This window comes from Oryzias melastigma, linkage group LG20 (assembly GCF_002922805.2).
Source record: "Oryzias melastigma strain HK-1 linkage group LG20, ASM292280v2, whole genome shotgun sequence".
Classification (NCBI taxonomy): Eukaryota; Metazoa; Chordata; class Actinopteri; order Beloniformes; family Adrianichthyidae; genus Oryzias; species Oryzias melastigma.
In genome coordinates this window covers 526,818-545,919 of record NC_050531.1, presented here as the reverse complement: position 1 = coordinate 545,919, position 19,102 = coordinate 526,818, and the positions used below count along the sequence as shown (strand labels likewise).

Here is a 19,102-nt window from a genome sequence, read left to right as displayed (position 1 = left end):
TGTTAGGCTGAGAGAGCAGCACTTCCTGAACAAACAGTCTGGCACTCCCGGGAAGCTGTGAGGATTTCTGGGAGACTGACAGTCCAAACAAAGGAGAGTTCAGCCGTGACGAGGGGGCGGGGCTTCTTGGTCTCTTGCTGATCTTTATGGGGTGTAACTGAGATGCTGTCAAATGATGCTTAAAGAGGGCGGAGTTTGTGATGCAGGAGAGGCTTGAAGGTCTGGAAGACGCCGATGGTTTGGTCCAGACTCGCTGACGTCACGACCTGATCACATGTCCTTCAGGGATGGTTCGTCTGCAAACCCAGACTTCAACGAGGTCAATCTATTGACTGTATATGAGAACTGGACTAAGTGACACCATCCCCAGGTGTTCCTGCTGGCTCCAGCATCCCACAGACTTCATAGACGTAATCAGCTGTTATCAGTCATTCTATTGGTCAGAATCAACATTCTGGATCTTAACGTCCGACTCTAGAACCCGTTCATAAAAACAGAATGGATTCACTGAAGACAGACTGTCAGGACCTCAATGACGTCCTCTTGGACCCCCCACTGTCTCTGCAGGCCCCCAGAGCGCCTTGGAGCTGACCGAGCTGATCGGGGTCCCCCTGCCCCCCTCCGTCTCTTTCGTCACCGGCTTTGGGGGTTACCCCGCCTACAGCTTCGGCCCGGACGCCAACGTGGGCCGGCTCACCAAGTCCTTCCTCCCGGACCCGTTTTACCAGGACTTTGCCATCACCGTCACGGCCAAGCCCACCACCCGGCGAGGGGGGGTGCTGTTCGCCATCACAGATGCTTATCAAAAGGTCAGAGGTCACTCATCCTTCACTCTATCTCTGCTCTCTTGGCTTTCCTCCCAGCTGTTCTCTTGACTGTTCTTCTGATTGTTCTCCTGACTGTTCTCCTGACTGTTCTCCTGATTGTTCTTCTGATTGTTCTCCCAATTGTTCTTCTGATTGTTCTCCTGACTGTTCTCCTGACTGTTCTCCTGATTGTTCTCCTAACTGTTCTCCTGATTGTTCTCCTAACTGTTCTCCTGATTGTTCTCCTAACTGTTCTCCTGATTGTTCTCCTGACTGTTCTCCTGACTGTTCTCCTGACTGTTCTCCTGACTGTTCTCCTGATTGTTCTCCTGATTGTTCTCCTGATTGTTCTCCTGACTCTTCTCCTGACTCTTCTCCCGATTGTTCTCCTGACTGTTCTCCTGACTGTTCTCCTGATTGTTCTCCTGACCGTTCTCCTGATTGTTCTCCTGACTGTTCTCCTGATTGTTCTCCTGACTGTTCTCCTGACTGTTCTCCTGATTGTTCTCCTGATTGTTCTCCTGATTTTTCTCCTGACCGTTCTCCTGACTGTTCTCCTGACTGTTCTCCTGACTGTTCTCCTGATTGTTCTCCTGATTGTTCTCCTGACTGTTCTCCTGATTGTTCTCCTGATTGTTCTCCTGACCGTTCTCCTGATTTTTTTCCTGACTGTTCTCCTGATTGTTCTCCTGACTGTTCTCCTGATTTTTCTCCTGACTCTTCTCCTGACCCTTCTCCTGACTCTTCTCCTGACTGTTCTACTGACCGTTCTCCTGACTGTTCTCCTGATTGTTCTCCTGACCGTTCTCCTGACCGTTCTCCTGACCGTTCTCTTGATTGTTCTCCTGACTGTTCTCCTGACCGTTCTCCTGATTTTTCTCCTGATTGTTCTCCTGATTGTTCTGGCTGTCAGATGGTGCAGCTGGGCGTGGCTTTCTCTCCGGTGGAGGATGACTCCCAGAGGATCATCCTGTATTACACCGACCGAGAGGCGGGAACTCAGGAGGCCGCCTCCTTCAAAATGGGGGAGCTGACGGGAAGATGGGCCCGGTTTTCTCTGACCGTGAAGGGTGCCGAGGTGAGTCCGACTCAGTGGTTGGGACTGGACGGTAGATGTTTCCGGATGAATGACATCAAGAACAATCAGATCTTACAGCAGCATCTTCACCTCGACTCCTGAAGCTGCAGGTTTTTGGTAAAAGTCTGACTGATCAAAGTAAAAACCGTCAGAGGTTGTAGCATCACCGCCTGACAGGAAGGAGCTCTGACCTGACCCCAGGAGTTTGAGGATGGAATCAGTCATCTGGTCTGCAGCTTTATGCTGTCCTTCTCTGACTGCATTCATTATTTAAACATTTGAGTATCTTCTCAAGTTCTTGTTTGAGATCAAATCTTTGCAGATTCATTCAGTCAGCAGCCGCGTTTCCTGTCCAGTAAAGATCTAAACCTTTACAAAGATCTCATGCACGACACACGTGGAGTTACCATCAGCTGATGCTCCGAGCGCTCAGGAGATGTGGTTGTGTGTCTCCATGTTCTTGTGTCTCCATGTGGTTGTGTCTCCATGTGGTTGTGTCTCCATTTTCTTGTGTCTCCATGTGGTTGTGTCTCCATGTTCTTGTGTCTCTATTTGGTTGTGTCTCTATTTGGTTGTGTGTCTCTGGCTGCAGGTGCGTCTCTACATGGATTGTGAAGAGTACCGTCGAGTCGCCTTCACCAGGACCGCTCGACCTCTGACCTTTGAGGCCAGCTCAGGGATCTTCGTTGGGAATGCTGGAGGAACCGGTCTTCCCAGGTTTGTGGTAAGTCCTGTAACCCCCCCTTCATCATCATCATCATCTCGGCTCTGCTTTGCGTCCAGCAGCATGTTCCTCCTCCTGTAGTGTCAGTGGGTTTGGATCAGCGCCGCACAGACTGTAGACTCATGCTGGGGGTTTTACGATCACCACAGGAGATCCTGAGGCAGCAGCGCACGTGTGAGCGTCCGCTGATCCCAGCAGAGCTCTGAAACCACGCCAGGGATTTATGGAAGAGAGCTGCTGCTCTCTGGTCTATATGGACCCCAGCAGAACCCTCAGCAGAACCTGAACCCACACAGAACCCGAGCTGATGCAGAACCCCACAGCAGTAACGGAACTGGACTCTCAGCAGTAAAAATGAAAGGACAGGAGCTCCGGTCCATCACAGCGACCTTCCACGAACCTGGTTCTGCTGGGTCAGAAACGACCCGGTTAACGGCGATGGTCAGATTCCTGTTTTTGTTTCATTTTCCAGAGTTTGAGAGGAAAGCAGCTTAAAGGAAACATGAGTCACAGTTCAGAGATGTTTCCACGCGCCTCTTCCTGTTATCACGCGGCGTTGGGTCAGCCTGAGTGTGGCTCCTCCCCTTATAGGGCCAGAGGATGCATTAACCATCGTCTCATCTCACACAGGCTCCGCCTCCAGGGAGGGGTCTGGTCACCTCAGAACCTTGTTTTTCAGGCTGTCAGGAGACGAACTCGATGTCGACTCTTTCAGTGAAGCAGGTCAGCAGGAAGTGTCTGTGGAAGATTTTCAGAATAAAACACGAGGGTCACATTTACATGTCAGAGAAGTTCAGGACCTTTTGACCTTTGAGCAGTTTGAGGCGTTTGAAGTTTGTAGCTTCAGAATGACGTCAATGAATTGATTTCTGTAGATCGTGAAGGTTTTCTTAAACAAATAGAGAATTAGGATTCAAAGGAATTTTTAGGAACGGGAGTTTACTGATGACTCTTGGTGCTATGCTCTGGTTCTGTTCAGGTTCTGTTCAGGTTCTGTTCAGGTTCTGTTCTGGTTCTGTTCTGGTTCTGTTCAGGTTCTGTTCATGCTCTGTTCTGGTTCTGTTCAGATTCTGTTCAGGTTCTGTTCAGGTTCTGTTCATGTTCTGTTCTGGTTCTGTTCAGGTTGTGTTCTGGTTCTGTTCAGGTTGTGTTCAGGTTCTGTTCAGGTTGTGTTAACATGAACTTTTTTCAGTCTTTTTCTAACTTTGTGATGTAAAGAGCGTTTCAGTTTCAGGTGGACCTCTTCATTTAAATCCTGGGCGGAGCTTCTCGGTTATCCAGGTTATTATAGTCCAGAAAGGAGGAAGCTGATTGGTTGTTGAAGATCCAACGTCATCCAGAGTCTCGTTAAGTTTATTGCAGAAATGTGAGGAAGTTTCAAAGGAATCTGAGGATCAGAGAAGAGTTCTGGTTCCATAACATGCGTCCTGAGAGGTTCTGTTCCCTCACGGACCGGGCCTGTCTCTGTTCTCCATTTCTGGGAGGCTGCTCCGTCGCTCCGTGACGGACGTCTTGGCTTTGGCCGCTCTCTGTCCTGCCAACAGTCTCCATTTCTTTCATTAGTCTCTCTGCCTCCTCCTGCTGTGGTTCTGTCCGTTCAGCTGTTCAGAGTCGGTTCTGGAGCAGCGGTCCACTCCCTTCAATGAGCTCACATGGAAAATGACTCCAACTCTGCAAATGAAGCTCAGCTCTGTTGGTTTCTGGGTCTGACAGAACCGACCCGGCTATCCTGCTGCTGCCAGAGGCTTCTGTTCAGGAAGGTTTGGAGGTTCTGCAGAATCGGTTCTCCTGCAGAGCAGCTTTCCTGTGGCCTCCTGTTGTGCGTCAGAAGTGACGGATGCTGCAGACGTCTGCGTTAGTTCTGGAGCTGGCAGCGGCTCGACAGCAGAATGGGCTTGGTTCCTCTCTGGCAGGCGGCGGCGAGTCGCTCTCTGGGCGCCGCTGTCCTCGTTGTGGAAACTGCCAGTAAAGCAGACTCGGAGCAGAACGTCAGGATTGCTAACCTTTTCCTCTGACACCGGAGAACTCCTCTGTTCCCGTCTGTGGACTCCAGCTGCAGAAAGTCCGTGACCCCCCGAAGGAACGCTGGAGACTTTCCAGCATCAGGAAAACGGAGAATCTGGAGGTTAAGCAGAGAACGTCTCTCAGACGGGATACAGCTCGAGGTTCTGTCCGTTCAGAGTCAGCAGAAAAGAGACGATGAGAAGTTTCCGTGACAGAATCAGAAACTTTACTTCCTGTTCTCCTCGTGAAGGACGCTCTCCTCCATCATGGTTGGATCTGTAAGTGTTCCTGAGAAAATTCATTTATGGGATCAGACTGACAGAGGAATGTTCTGATAAAAGTGAGACATTTCCTTGATGTTCTGGTTCTGGTCCAGCAGCCCGTCCTCCAGCCCTCTTCATTCCAGCAGAGCAGCTGTTTGTCGTCTCTCCTGCTTTTATCAGCAGCTCTGCGGCGTTCAGGACTGGAGCTGAGCTCTCATTCAGCTGCTTATAAACATGTTAGGAAACAGAATCAACTCGGAGAATTCCAGCATGATTCTCCGGGTCGGTCAGAAGGAAATCCCGACTTCACATGGAAGTTTTCCTCCTCAGACGTTTGGTCCTGACGGGCTGCAGACGGATCATCTCCAGAGAGCCGACCCTCATCAGAACTCCGGACCAGCTCCAGAACCATGGGGGGTCTGGAGCTGTGGGGGGCGTGCTGCTGCGTGGGAAAGAATTTTAATGAGGTTCTGATCCGTATTATCGTTCCTCTGCAGGGCTCCATCCAGCAGCTGGTGCTGAAGTCGGATCCGGCCGCCGTGGACGACCAGTGCGAGGAGGATGACCCCTATGTGAGTGGCGGGAAAACACTGATGAACTCTGCAGCCCTCCAGCAGGAAACCTGTGCCTCCCTCTGCTGGAGGAATCAGGAACTGCAGGCTTAGACATGAACATTCAGGTGATTCTGATCCAGGTAACATGTTCAGGTGTGTTTGGAACAAATGATCGTCCTGGTCATTGACCACTAGAATAATCTGATTATCTGTCGGCAGCAGGTAATCTGATTACTATAATCTGAACAGAAATGATCTGATTCTCATTTAAACTCTTCCAGTCAGACTGATTTTCTGGAAGTGAACCTTTCAAAATAAAATAAACTTCATTCATTGTCATTTTATCCTCTACAGACGAACATGTTCAGGTTTACTCCTGCTGGACAGATTTACCATCAAATGTTTGGAAAATCTTTTTTTAGATCCTTTTTTTTTCATTTGAGCTTTTAAAAACACGATAAGTATAAAATCAAGAGTGTAAATTTAACTGTTTAAATATGTCGAGCAATAAAATCAAGTTTCTGTTTCAATGGGACAATAAAGTTTGTTTTTAACTTTGTTGGTCTTTCCATCAGATAAGTGCAGCTCAAAGTTTCAGAAATATATATATATATATAAAGTTAATCTGAATTAATTTAATCTTCTGGATGAAACGGAGGATTTCTCAGGTTTGGATGTCTCTGTTCAGATCGTTCAGCTTCATTCTTACTCTGAAACTCTCAGCTTCACATTCCAGCTCCAATAAAATGTTTTCAGATCCAGATTTAGAAAAACCATCAAACTCCGTCCGCTGGTTTCTGGACCCTGTCAGCATCTGTGGGAACCAAACAAAGTTTCTGCTCAGTTTCTGTTCCACAGCTTGACCTCAGATGACCTCTCTCCATGTTATCTCCGTTATGGTCAGGCCTCCGGGTACGGCAGCGGAGACGACGGTGCCGAGGATGAGGAGAGAAAGGAGGAGGCGAAGAAGGTCGTGGAGGAGCAGGATTATCCGATGGTGAGTTCACACTGACACGTGAGCTGAAGCTGGTGAAGCAGCTGAAGCAGAAAACCTCCGTTTGTCTGGGAAACTGGACTCAGAGTGACAGTTTGTTCAACCGAAACATGAGAAAACCTTTGAAAGAAAACTCCTTGAGTCACATTTCAGAAGAACTAAATGGAATGCTTCGTGATGTTTAGATTCATTTTACGTTTTAAGAAAACTAAACATTTAGAGATACAAACTCTGTGAAAACATTGATTTAAGTCTGAATTCATGAATAAACAAGAAGTTTTGGCTGTAAAAGTTTAAAGTTCTTTAAAGTTTTGATGGTTCACCTCACGTCTGTCAATGTTCACTCAAAAACTTTATGGTTTAAAATCCTTTTGCTGGTTTTGATCTCTAATACAGAAAATGTTTTCATCTTCTTACTAGCAAAGTGGTTCAAGTTTGACAGAGGATCAGCAGATCTTTAGTGGATCATGTGTGATCCCTGCAGAGAACCGATCCGAGGACACTCAGCATCTCTCCACAGAAAGATTGATGCTCTCCAAGAGATTCCCTTCATGTAAACAGATGATCTCCTGTGATCAGATCAGTCAGACTTCTTTCATGAGAAGAGGATTTCCCTGCAGCCTGAGCCGCTGGTTCAAATCTCTTCAGGAGAGACGGAGGTCATTGAGGTCAGGCTGCTTCATCAGCAGCAGATCATAGTCAGAGTTTGTCTGAGGCGGATCAGAGGGATGTGGAGAATTCCTTCAGTCTGCCGTCGGACTGAAGGAAACGTCTATGAAAATGTTTGATTTGGATCCGAATCTGAGAGTAAATCCAACAAAAAGCTATAAAATCAATTCTCAGACATCGAAGATCCTCAGTTTTAACTCCTCTTTGAAGGTCAAATATCTTTTTACAACTATTTGTTCAAACTTTTGGCTCTTTTAAGTTTTTTCCTTTGTGCATTTTCCACTTTAATGTTTTGTTCAAACAGCCTTTTCCAGTTTTGGACTCCACCTTCAGCGCTCCAGTCCAAGCTCCGCCCACTGAGGTGTCATTCATCGATGATGAAGATGAAGAGACAGAGGAAGGTTCTGGACACACGGCGGAGCCAACACTGACAGGTAACACTCACATTCTGGTTCAGGATCTATTATCACTTCCGCTGCTTTTATTTTGAAAAAGCTTCACCAACACGGTTGTAGTTCCAACATGAGCCACCAGATGGAGCCAAAGCAGCGTTTTTTTCTATCTTTTTTACTTTATTTTATTTATTTATTTATTGTTTGTAATTGATTCATCTGTTTTAACTTGTTTTGTATTTTATCAAACCGTTTCTGTCACCAGTGAATCCCACAATAAATGTACTTTAATGTCAAGAGAGTTTTTATGAACAGATGTTCTTAAAACTGATTTATTGTTATTTTACAGTCAAATCCTCTCAGACAGAAGCTCCTGAATCGGTACGTTTTTATCCTCTAAGATGATATATGATGACTATTTTAACTATTTTTCATCTTATTATTATTTATGAACTGGGACCTTTCTGTGTGGAGTTTGCATGTTCTCCCCGTGCATGCGTGGGTTTTCACCGGGGACTCCGGCTTCCTCCCACCGTCCAAAAACATGCTTCATTGGTTCATTGGTGACTCTAAATTGCCCCTAGGTGTGAATGTGAGAGTGAATGTGTGTGATTGAGGCCCTGAGACAGACTGGAGACCTGTCCAGGGTGTACCCCCCCCAGCATCAGTAGCCGGGATAGGCTCCGGCACCCCCGCGACCCCGAAAGGGACAAAACGGCCAGGAAGATGGATGGATGAATGAATGAATTATTATTTATGATGCAAAGCACTTTGAGAGATTCTTTAGCAGGAAAAGAGCTGAACAGGTTAAGTTCATTTGATCACTTTTGGATCTATAGAAACATAAAAAATGCATCTTTGTTTTTCGGAAACTCTCAGCTTTTATTTTGAATTTCTTCTAGAAAAGTGAAACATTTAATGTTCATGTTTGTCTTTCATCAGTTCTCTCCAGGACAGAAGGGGGATCCAGGGGAACCGGGACCCCCGGGACCTCCCGGTCCTCCTGGACAAGCTTCAGATGAAGGAGGGGTTCCCGGACCTCGAGGTCCACAGGGACCTCGGGGGCCTTCAGGCCCCCCCGGACTTCCTGGCAAAGATGGAGATTCTGTGAGTCTCACCTGTAGAGGGTTCTGGTTCTGGTCTGCTGAGAGCCGCTCTGTGATCTGGATTTACGGATCCGGATCCGTGGTCTGAGCTGGATCTGCTTTTCTGTTCTGTAGGGACGTAAAGGAGAAACTGGACTTCCGGTACGTCAAACTTCAGGGTTGAAACATCAGCTGCTGAGATGATCACATCCCGTCAGTCTCCGGTGGACTGACCCCCCAGCTTCTGTCTCCTCCTCAGGGACCGGCGGGATTCCCAGGAATTCCAGGAGATCCTGGTTCCAAAGGAGAGAAGGTACTGTGGTTCTGGTCAGAGGGGAAGGTTGGGTTCGGGTTGGTAGTGACTCAGAATCTCAAAGTTCTGCCGTTCCCCTCAGGGCGATGCTGGTGTTGGACTGCCCGGCCCCCCAGGACCTCCAGGACCTCCAGGATCTCCCAGCAGATCCTCTAACATCCCGGTCAGAGTTGGTTTCATTATTTCTAAGGTTTTAAAAACCGGCCTGTGTTCAGTGGGAGTGGCTTTGATTGATGGTCACATGGTCTGTCACAGGAGGGGTCTGGATTCGAGGACTTTGACAGTGACGCTGAGATACTCCGGGTACTTCACAGTCTCTGGGTTTCTTCAACGAGTCCATGGAAAGTGATTTTAAAGTTTTATTCCTGTTTCAGGGCCCCCCAGGACCACCGGGACCTCCAGGGCCTCCAGGAACCCCGTCTGAAGACGTCCTCACCGGACTTCCTGGGAAAGACGGCGAGAAGGGAGAAGCTGGTCTTCCTGTGAGTTCTGGAGGTCATAACCGGACTCTGAAAACAAAAACTGCTCTTAACGTCTCTGCCGTCATTAGAAGAAAGAGGGCTGTGGCTCCACCCCTGGGGGCGGAGCCAGACGTCCAGACTTCAGCATTCAGCTGGCTCTCTGGAGTCTGCCCCCTGGTGGTCAGATTTCCAATGATCAAATATGAATAAAATGTTTTAGACATCAAAGAACGTCTGCTAAAGAGGAGAAGATCATTTCAGCTTTTCTTTCTCCTGTTTTCTGGTCCTGGATTATTCATCAGAAAACGCTCTTTGTCCCAAAACAGAGACGTGTTTCTGTGGTCCAACCGTCACTGAAGTGAGTCTCATCCATAGACTGTATATAAGAACTGGACTGAACAAGCCCCCCTCCTTCCTGTTCCATATAGGAAGTACCACTGGGTTCCAAAAAGGCCAAAGTCCCATTGACTTACATTGAGAAACAGACAGTTATTTCTCAGTCATTTTATATCTCAGAATAATCATTCTTCCTCTGCTGCTTTCTGATTAACTTCTTTTTTCTAATCCTAATTTTTTTTAAAGATTTTTTTCCATTATCACAAGTTATTAGAGTTATAAATTGACCAATCAGATGGCTCAATAAGCGTTTGTGGGTCTGACGTCGAACGTCTGGGGGGTTTGATTGACAGATGACGGGTAGCCAATGGGAGCAGACTTCATCAATGGGTCCGTGAAGACCTTTTAACACCTACTTTACAATTCAACAATGTACCAATCATTGTCCTACTGTTGTTTTCCTCAATGGAATGTACCGATGCAGCAGTTTAAAACAACAAGAGGAGCATGCTGTCGACATTTTTAGATGAGGATTTACTCTGGAGAAATAGATTTCACTCTGAGGTTATGGCTTTGGACTTTTTTCTTTGTTTAACGTTCGTTTTTCTTTTTTTCACTGTTTTGGTTGTAGTTTATAAATAATAAGTTGCATATATGCGCATAAAACCACCAACCAAAGTTTCATCTTCTTCACTTTTCCAGCTTCAGCCTGAATTAGACGCAGCCGTCTGAGGAGCGCGAGAGAAACTTGAAAGGACCTGGTCGTATTTTAAACAGAAAAAAGATCCAGCTGTTCACTTGTTAGGATGGTTATTTATTTTAAATACAGCTGAACGCGCTTCTCACGTGCATCTGATCAGACTGTAACGTGGCCACGCATGTGAAGGGGCGTCACCCAAATGCTCCTTTTATCTCGACTAAAAGGAATAAATGTAAGTAAATCCCAAAGGACCGCTGACAGAATCAAACGTTGGAATGGTTCTCCCTCAAAGGCTTCAACAATGACTTGTACAATTCTCTCGAGCCGCCGACGCTGAAGTTGGCTTCCGATTCACAGCGAGAGCGTTGCACTGTATTTTTCAAACTCAGACCACCTAAAAACAGGTCCTGTTCGAAAAAATCGGAAGCCAACTTCAGCGACGTCTCGAGTCGGCGTTATTAAAGTAGAAGCTGTTTACATCCGCGGTCTCGTGGTCGAGGCGTGGAAAGAGGCGGACGGTTGCAATAAACTCACTCCTGATTGGCGACAGTACTTCCTGTAGATTCGATGCTCGCTCAGTCCATTATTTATACAGTCTATGGTCTCATCCCTGAGCTGTGATTGGATCAGGATCCTGTTTGATGTTCTCTGAAGGACTCCTCTTTGTGGTTCTAGTTTACGATGAATCAAAGTTTTTGAAGGGAAATATAAGAATTGAAGCAGCTCAATGAGGTATAATGTCTCTACTCTCAGTCCCAGGCTTCTGGGTTTGGGTCAGGTTCTGGTCTGGTTCTGGTGGCTAAACAACACAATGTTTGGCTGTTTTTCTGAAGGTGATGAGCAGATTTCCTGGTATTGATTTCTACTAGGGCCGTGAATCAATTAAAAAAGACTAATTCATCCCAAACCTGGGAACAAGCTTATTGCAACTAATCGCGATCGATCACGATCGATCCCGATTGATTACAAAAGATCACGATTAATCGCGATCGATCCCGATTGATTACAAAAGATCACGATCAATCACGATCGATCCCGATTGATTACAAAAGATCACGATTAATCGTGATCAGCTGCAATTGTTCACGCTTTTTAATCGCGATGATCACGATTAGGTTTTAAGGTTACAGTATTTGACAAGCACTTATCTGAAAGTCATTACAATATATCACACACAAAACTACATTTAGAATATTATTTTTTTAATTAGTGCTGTCAACCTATTAAAAATAAATCAGATTAATCCGATTGTTGTGATTAATCACTCTTAATCAGAATATTTTAATGGGTAAATTATATATTACAATACGCAGCTCTAGAACAAAAACAGACCAGAGAAAATCTTTCTTTCATTTTCATGGCAGTCGAGGCTCAGTGATGTGCTGTCATGTTACCATGACAACGCCCTGGACCACGGATCAAACAGTCTATTTGTGAATCAGTGACGTAAACCAAAACAAGATTAAACCAAAATCTGATTGAATTTTGATTTCTTTTGTGAGCGACCACAGTATAAGCGAGATCAAACCAGACGTAGTGTTGTAACACCTGTCATGGAAGCCTTAACCACGAGCCAAAGACCGCCGCGCCGCCACGTGTCATCCAGTTATTAATGAATATGAACGGTTCTTATCCAAAGACCGGATCTCCACACAGAACAGGACCTGAAACAGTCTTCAATAATTCTAGTAGAAATGTTTGGGTCCATGTTTGAACCCAAAGACCCGGCAGGATCCGGTTCTAATGGTTCTAGTTAACCAGCAGGGACTGCAGTGATGGATCAGAACCTCTCAGAACTCTGAGGTCTGACCGTCTGCATGAACTTTGTGTAGGTTACAGCTCTTCATTCGTAAATGTGCTTATAAAAAATGTGTCTACAGTCAGAAAATGACTGAAACTGAACTGAAACTTTTGCAGGGGGTTGATGGAAAAGACGGAGAGGCGGGGCCTGTGGGGGAGAAGGGGGAGAAGGTGAGAAACTCCATCATTTCTATGTAAAAGTAGAATCAAATCAAATGTTGAGCTGGGTGCGACTGCAGCTGCAGGAGCAGACGCAGCTACAGCGGCTGCAGACATCACGGTCTGCGTATTAACCCGGCGGTGTCTGCAGCTGCTACTGCTGTCTGCACCTGCAGCCCCGTCTGCAGCTGCAGCCCCGTCTGCATGCGTTCGATTCCTGTTTGTGATTTCCCGCTGCAGACCTCTCAGCTACTAAAAACAATTACACGCACGCCAAGTACCGCGCTCGCACAAAGAGCCGATCTGTAATGACTTGACCCTCCGGACTGATGAAGGCGAGCTCTCCGGTGTAAACACGTCTTGCTTTCTAAAGCTCCTGAATTCCAACCAGCAGCAGGCGCCGTCTGCACGCCGCTCTGAGGCTAATGTGATTTGATTATATTTCATTTGCTGCTTAATAGGGAGAGGCCGGCGTGAGCGGGCGGCCAGGACCAAAGGTACCGTCTGTTTACTGCCTGTTTGCTGCATAATGAAGCGTCTGCAGCAGGAGCACCGACACTCACCGGCCACACCGCTTTGTGTTTCAGGGAGACCAGGGCTCCTCCGGGTTCCCGGGCCTGCCAGGACCACCGGGTCCAGAGGGACAGCCGGGACCCAGAGGTCCACCCGGCCCCCCAGGACCTCCAGGACCTGCAGCCAGAGGCTTCGCTCCAGCGTATGAGGTAGACCGTGGAGAGAGGTAGAGGAGGCTTTTACCCCCCCCCAACCCCAAAGGTTGAGGAGCCCACCCCCCCCAGGGGTAGAGGAGGCTTTTTCCCCCCAAACCCCGACGACGTTTCCCCCTTTCCTTCTCATGTCAGACGTCCATCTTCTGCTGAGCTCAGAGAAATCCTGCCTCAGATCTGATCAGAGACTATCTCAGTTAAATGTGGATCAGATCCGGGATCAGCTGATCAGATGAATCTGAGTGTTGTTTTCTTCTGTCTCCGGAGGATCTGGAAGGATCCGGGATGGTGGATGAGTTCGGAACCATGTTGTTTGGAGGTCAACAGGTGAGAATGAAGGTCATCAGTGGGCTCTGTCTCTAACAGCTGAGAGGTCACCTGAGATGTGGGCTGTTTTCTAGGTCTCCGCGGGATCTCCTGGCCCCCCAGGACCAAAGGTAGGGTGGATGTTTCACGTGTTGCTGCAGCTTCCTCAGCACGTCTGCCTGATCGGGGTCATTCGAGGTCATTTTACTGCTGTTATTTCCTCACATTCCCTTTCTGAGCCGTGTCCTTGTGTTTGGCCCTTAATGCTTGCTGTAGGGCAAAGACGGATTAGACGGCGTCCCAGGAACGGCGGGGCAAAAGGTGAGCCGGTTACCTGCTGCTCTGTAAGGTCTGTCTAAAGGTTGTTCCATCAGCCGGTTCCTCTCTGATTCTTCTGTAAATCTGATTGAAGTTCAGAGGAACTTTCTGCTCTCCGGCAGCAGAAAAGCCGGAGTCATTCATCACCGCCGTCCTCCTGATAAACGTCTGTGCCGGGAGAGCCCAGCCACTTTGTTTTCATTTCCACATGATGGGGAGCGGATAAAAGCTCCGGGAAACTCTGAAGCTGTAGATCACAGCCTCACCACTCCAATATTCCTGCATGTTTCCTCAGGGAGAGCCGGGAGACGCCGGACCGCCAGGGTTTCCTGGTCTGGAGGGACCGGAAGGAGTCCAGGTCGGTCTCAGCCTAAAGAGAACGGAGGTCGCTTTTGTGAAATAGAATATTGATGTTTGTCTTTTCACTGGCGATTGACTGAAATAATTGAGTCAGAAATGATCAATCGCTGAGGATCGGTTCATCCTCTGCTCTGTCACAGGACGGTAGGAAGTGGAGGCTGATCACAGCAGCAGACATGAATCTGAGCTTAAAGACTCTGTCAGGATTCATGAATCTGAGCTTAAAGACTCTGTCAGGATTCAGGGATCTGAGCTTAAAGACTCTGTCAGGATTCAGGGATCTGCTCTAAAACTCTGGAGGGAAAAGAGATCACAGGAGAATTATCCATGAATGAAACAAAGCATAAATGTGAAACTCTGTAAACATGAAGTCCTTTCATGTCACGTTTTCAGGGACCAAAGGGCGACCGAGGCGACCGAGGACAGAAGGTTTGACCTCTGAACTCATCTGACGTCACTTCCTGTTTCAGAGGAGCTGATTGTCAGTCTGGTTTTCCAGGGAGAATCGGGACGAGATGGTCTGGCTCTGCCGGGGCCCCCAGGACCTCCTGGACCTCCTGGACCCGTCATCAACCTGCATGATGTAAGACCCCCCCCCGATCAGTCTAACATGTTCAGTTCTGGATAATCACAGAGACGGTCTTCTCTCAGCTTCCTCTCAACATCACCGACGCTGCCTTCAATCTGTCAGGAATCGTTGAGGCTCTGGGCCCCCCTGTGAGTAAACAGAACAACCGCTGGTCAAGTCATCCCAGTTCTCCCATCAGAACTTTGTCTAATCTGGTTCTTCAAAGGGACCGCAGGGTCCAAAGGGAGACATGGGTCTGCCGGGGATCCACGGGTCTCCAGGACTGAAAGTAAGTCTGATGCTGAGCGTTTTGTCCTGCATGGTGGATCTCTTCATGTGTTCCTGTCCTCCTCATCAACATTTGGTCTGCGTGCTGCCGCTCAGGGGCAGAAGGGCGAGCCGGGGGTGCTGGTCGCAGCAGACGGATCCATGATGTCCCACCTGACCGGACCGATCGGGCCCAAAGGACTGAAGGTAACTTTACCTGCACGAGTCATGTGACAGAGTGGCTGTTTCACTGGACTGATGGGTGTTTGTTTGTAGGGAGATGATGGTCTTCCAGGACCCCCCGGAGTTCCAGTAAGTTCTCATAAAAACAACTTTAACCTTTTAATCATCATAACTTTATTTTTAAGGTGACTTCTCAGTTGGTTTGTTTTTCATTACCAACAGGGACCAGTGGGGCCAGCAGGACCCAAAGGGGACATTGGTATCCCTGGACGTTCAGTAAGCAGCTTCAGCTCTGAACATTCACAAGAACAGCTGATGATCCAAGTCGGGGGTCAAACTCAATCACAAGGGGGCCAAAATCCAAAACACACCTGAGGTCGCGGGTCAACAACATAAACATTTATTCAACACTCTAAGACTACATTTTAAAACTTTAAAACTGTAACTTTTTAACATAATTATGAACTAGATATATATCATTACCTGTGATAATACTAGAGTGAATGCTGTAAGCTGAAATTGACCGCTGAAGATGCTGAAAATGATAGCTGAAAACACTGGAGTTGATAGTCAGATAAAACATTAGTTAAATGCCAAATTAGTCTAAAACTTAGTTTAGCCAAAGCTGTAGCTGGAAAAAATAGCTAAATGTCAAAATATCCTAAAAAATAATAAAAAAAAGCTTAAACTATCCAAAACAACTAGAACCTGTTTACCTGAAAGAGTTTAGCTGAAATATTAGCCAAACTCCAAAACAGCCTAAAAAATTATTATTATCATTATCTGAAGGAAAAACTCTTTTATCAAAAACCAAAACATGATGATAACCCCATGAACCGTATAGCTCTGTTCTTGTTTGTTTTCTCATTACCTTGAACCCAAACCGACTAAACTACAGTTTATGTTTGTCAGTTAGAAACTATTTATCGTTTTCTCTGAGGGAAACCTACAAGAACATTTGCAGATTTGATGTTATTGTTTCTGATGTCTGCTGTCTGCAGGGCCGCCCGGGGCTGATGGGGCCTAAAGGAGAGAAGGGGGATCCCCGGGGCCTTCCTGTGAGTCTGCTTCAGATTCAAATGTTTCATCCTTCACTTGTTTCTCATTCTCTTGTTTCCTCCTGTCAGGGACTCCCTGGTCCTCCTGGAGCTCCAGGCCGTCCTGGAATCTTCAACTGTCCCAAAGGAGTAAGACTTCTGTCCTCATTAGTCCTGCTGTTCCGTTTTTGACCCGAGTTTGATGTTCTTACCGTCCTTTTCCTCTGGTCCCTGAAGACAGTGTTCCCAATCCCCCCCAGACCCCACTGCAAAATGCCTGTAGGTGACCAACGAGCAGCCGGCATGGCGCCGCAGCATGGCGCCGCAGCATGGCGCCGCAGCATGTCACAGTTCAGACGATAGAGAATGAAATCACGTCTTCATCCAGAACCTCGTCTTCATTACTGTTCTTAACCTGTTGATCATCCTGACCCCCCCCTCCGTCTTGTACATCCACACACTAACAAGCATGTTTTTCTTTGGACCTCCGGTCCGTTGGTGACTCAGAACCGGTTCAGGGTGGTTCCTAAATACTCCTGCATGCTGCATGTCAACACTGGAAAGGTGAACGCTCGCTGTCAGGACCTGACTGAGGTTAGAGCCCCTCCCATCACAGTTCAACTGCACGCTCCTGCATCTGCACGCCGTTTAGCGTCGGGAACATTCGTGTTAGCTAATGTCATCCGCACCAACATCTGCTGCTGTTTCTGTCGTTGCAGCTCCATCCCAACGGCAGCGTTGCAGCTGGTAGGTCGGCTCCTCGCCAACACGAAACGGCGTTTTTATGAAAGAAATGATTTAGTTCTGGAAGTAGAAAGTGTCTTCTCTGTTGAAGGGAACTGTCAGTCAGGACTGAAAGGAGAAAAAGGGGAGATGGGTCCTCCAGGTTCACCAGCATCACCACGTGAGTCCACAGGGAGTAACACAACACAATAAACTACACAAACCTTCAGAGTTGACCTTTCCTTCTTGTGTTGCAGTGTCTTTCCTCCCCAGAGGACGCTCGGTACGTCCTTCAGAAGCTCCCTGTGAGGTCCTGTTGGTCTAACGAGCTCCAGGTTCTGTTTCATGATGGTTTTGTGTGTTTCTTCTCCAGGGCTCCAGCGGAGATCAGGGCATCAAAGGGGAAAAGGGACAGAAGGGGGATCCGGGTTCTCCGGGCCAGCCCGGGATCCCGGGGCGGTCCGGACTGGTGGTGAGTCCACGATTGTAGCGTCTTTGTCAAAGAAACTTTGCAGAAGCAGCAACTTCACGATTTAATCTCAGGGACCCAAAGGGGACTCAGTGCTCGGTCCTGCAGGTCTCCCAGGAGTCCCAGGCCCACCGGGGGTCCCAGGCTTTGGCAGACCGGGGCCCCCTGGACCCCCTGGTCCTCCTGGTCCCCCCCTGTTCCCCTCCAGATACGGCTCAGGTATTCCAAACATCTGACACATCACAGATAAAGCGTGGACTCATGCTGGATCTGTTGCTGTTTGGCAGCTCTGTCCGGCCCCCCCGGACCCCCCGGGCCCCCTGGACCTCCTGGTGCTTCGAGTGATGCAGCAGCTGTAGGTTAACATGCGCAGACTTCTTATGGTCGACTGTGTCTGCAGCATCATGATGAGGGCTCCTGTTTCAGATCAAAACCTTTTCCACTCGAGAGAGCATGATGCAGCAGACCCTCCGCGACGCCGACGGGACGCTGGCGTTCGTGACGGCGTCCGGAAGCCTCTTCCTGAAGGTTTCCCAGGGATGGAAAGAGATACAGGTCAAAATTCACACACTGTAAAACAGCCCAGAGAAATAAATGAAAAGAATCTTGAGAATCAAAAACGAATCAACCTAAAACGCTCCAACCATAAATTTCTGTTTAAACTCTGAGTCACTCAGACACGTTTTCTTAAAGTACGACGATCTTCTTAAATGTCTTCAGATTCTGCAGAGCAAAGATTTCCGTATAAATCCGGTTTAGTTTGTTCTTGTGTAAATTCTTCCGTGTGAGCGTGCAGGAAGCAGCGAGGTTGATGGTTTGTGTTTTTGTGCTGTGGAGCTCTTGGCTGTGCGTCAGCGGGAAGCCGTTCTGAAGGTGAAGCGCTCGGTCTTTTTGGGGGGGTGATTGATGACGTCCTGACAAACCAGCAGCAGCTTCCATTTATAAAAATCAGGCTGTTTTAAGCAAACAGTGAAGAGTTTCCACACAGCATTCATGCAGCAGCTCCTCTGTCCTCCATCTGGACCAGGAGGATTCTGCTGTTTGCTGGAGGGAATCAGAGAAAAAACGGGCTTTTCTGGTTTATCGATGTGGTTCTTGAGACACTCGGAGGACCTGAAACCAGGTCTCTGCTAAGTTACAGTGAAAATGCATCTCTAGAATTAGACTGTTTTATTTGAAGGATCGAATCAGATCAAATAAGAAGAAAATAAGATAAAAAAATAGAGTGATTGTGAGTAAAAAAACACAGAAATCCTGTAAGAACTGACAGTGTTGTTGAAGCTCCACTCCGATCATCGGATCTGTTTCCAAAGCGTTCCCAGTCGTCGTTTCACGATGATTCTGATGCTTTTATCCAAAGATCTGTCGTTTTCCAGGACATAGTTTCTGCAGAGCAGCAGGAGTTCATCAGAAATTATTTTGTTTTGGGCAGGCCTGTTGGTATGGAGCAACACCGCCCCCCTTCCCTTCCCAATTATAGAGAGCTAGGAGCAGAACACCCCCCCCCCATTTTAAATGTCACAACTTTGATCTTTTTTAACGGCATTTCTTCGTCTGCTCCTGATTCACAACAAATTTAATATTGTCCAAAATCTATGCTTGAAATGAACCAGATCATTCAATAAAGAAAAAATGAAATACAACTTTGACATTAAATTATTTTAGAAATGTCCTCCATCATGAAAAAAATGCCACAAGAACATATAAAAAACCCCAAAAATATTGAGTTACGTCTGCTGCTGTTCTGCATCACACTTCCTCATGCCATTCTGCTCACCTGGGAGGTGTGGCCAAAGATCTTAATCAGC

General features: G+C 47.4%; 1 protein-coding gene across 3 annotated transcripts in view; it reads left to right on the top strand.

Annotated features, from left to right (window-relative positions):
* LOC112151512 (collagen alpha-1(XVIII) chain) overlaps positions 1 to 19,102 on the top strand; it is a 42,395-nt gene that overhangs the window by 20,324 nt on the left and 2,969 nt on the right. Inside the window, exons 3-39 of one of the 3 annotated variants that reach the window (XM_024280481.2) lie at positions 568 to 809; positions 1,720 to 1,884; positions 2,477 to 2,608; positions 5,373 to 5,447; positions 6,334 to 6,426; positions 7,397 to 7,526; positions 7,834 to 7,865; positions 8,427 to 8,591; positions 8,705 to 8,731; positions 8,829 to 8,882; positions 8,965 to 9,045; positions 9,138 to 9,185; positions 9,257 to 9,364; positions 12,297 to 12,350; positions 12,800 to 12,835; positions 12,926 to 13,060; positions 13,331 to 13,390; positions 13,465 to 13,500; positions 13,646 to 13,690; positions 13,983 to 14,045; positions 14,441 to 14,476; positions 14,547 to 14,630; positions 14,699 to 14,764; positions 14,842 to 14,904; positions 15,000 to 15,089; positions 15,159 to 15,194; positions 15,288 to 15,341; positions 16,067 to 16,123; positions 16,193 to 16,252; positions 16,610 to 16,696; positions 16,822 to 16,849; positions 16,938 to 17,006; positions 17,083 to 17,108; positions 17,199 to 17,297; positions 17,369 to 17,513; positions 17,582 to 17,649; positions 17,721 to 17,849. In XM_024280481.2, coding sequence (XP_024136249.1) covers positions 568 to 809; positions 1,720 to 1,884; positions 2,477 to 2,608; positions 5,373 to 5,447; positions 6,334 to 6,426; positions 7,397 to 7,526; positions 7,834 to 7,865; positions 8,427 to 8,591; positions 8,705 to 8,731; positions 8,829 to 8,882; positions 8,965 to 9,045; positions 9,138 to 9,185; positions 9,257 to 9,364; positions 12,297 to 12,350; positions 12,800 to 12,835; positions 12,926 to 13,060; positions 13,331 to 13,390; positions 13,465 to 13,500; positions 13,646 to 13,690; positions 13,983 to 14,045; positions 14,441 to 14,476; positions 14,547 to 14,630; positions 14,699 to 14,764; positions 14,842 to 14,904; positions 15,000 to 15,089; positions 15,159 to 15,194; positions 15,288 to 15,341; positions 16,067 to 16,123; positions 16,193 to 16,252; positions 16,610 to 16,696; positions 16,822 to 16,849; positions 16,938 to 17,006; positions 17,083 to 17,108; positions 17,199 to 17,297; positions 17,369 to 17,513; positions 17,582 to 17,649; positions 17,721 to 17,849 — 2,978 coding nt within the window. Of the gene's footprint in view, positions 1 to 567; positions 810 to 1,719; positions 1,885 to 2,476; positions 2,609 to 5,372; positions 5,448 to 6,333; positions 6,427 to 7,132; positions 7,303 to 7,396; positions 7,527 to 7,833; positions 7,866 to 8,426; positions 8,592 to 8,704; positions 8,732 to 8,828; positions 8,883 to 8,964; positions 9,046 to 9,137; positions 9,186 to 9,256; positions 9,365 to 12,296; positions 12,351 to 12,799; positions 12,836 to 12,925; positions 13,061 to 13,330; positions 13,391 to 13,464; positions 13,501 to 13,645; positions 13,691 to 13,982; positions 14,046 to 14,440; positions 14,477 to 14,546; positions 14,631 to 14,698; positions 14,765 to 14,841; positions 14,905 to 14,999; positions 15,090 to 15,158; positions 15,195 to 15,287; positions 15,342 to 16,066; positions 16,124 to 16,192; positions 16,253 to 16,339; positions 16,382 to 16,609; positions 16,697 to 16,821; positions 16,850 to 16,937; positions 17,007 to 17,082; positions 17,109 to 17,198; positions 17,298 to 17,368; positions 17,514 to 17,581; positions 17,650 to 17,720; positions 17,850 to 19,102 lie in introns of those variants that run through there. The other 2 variants (XM_036217474.1, XM_036217475.1) reach the window with 2 other exon arrangements.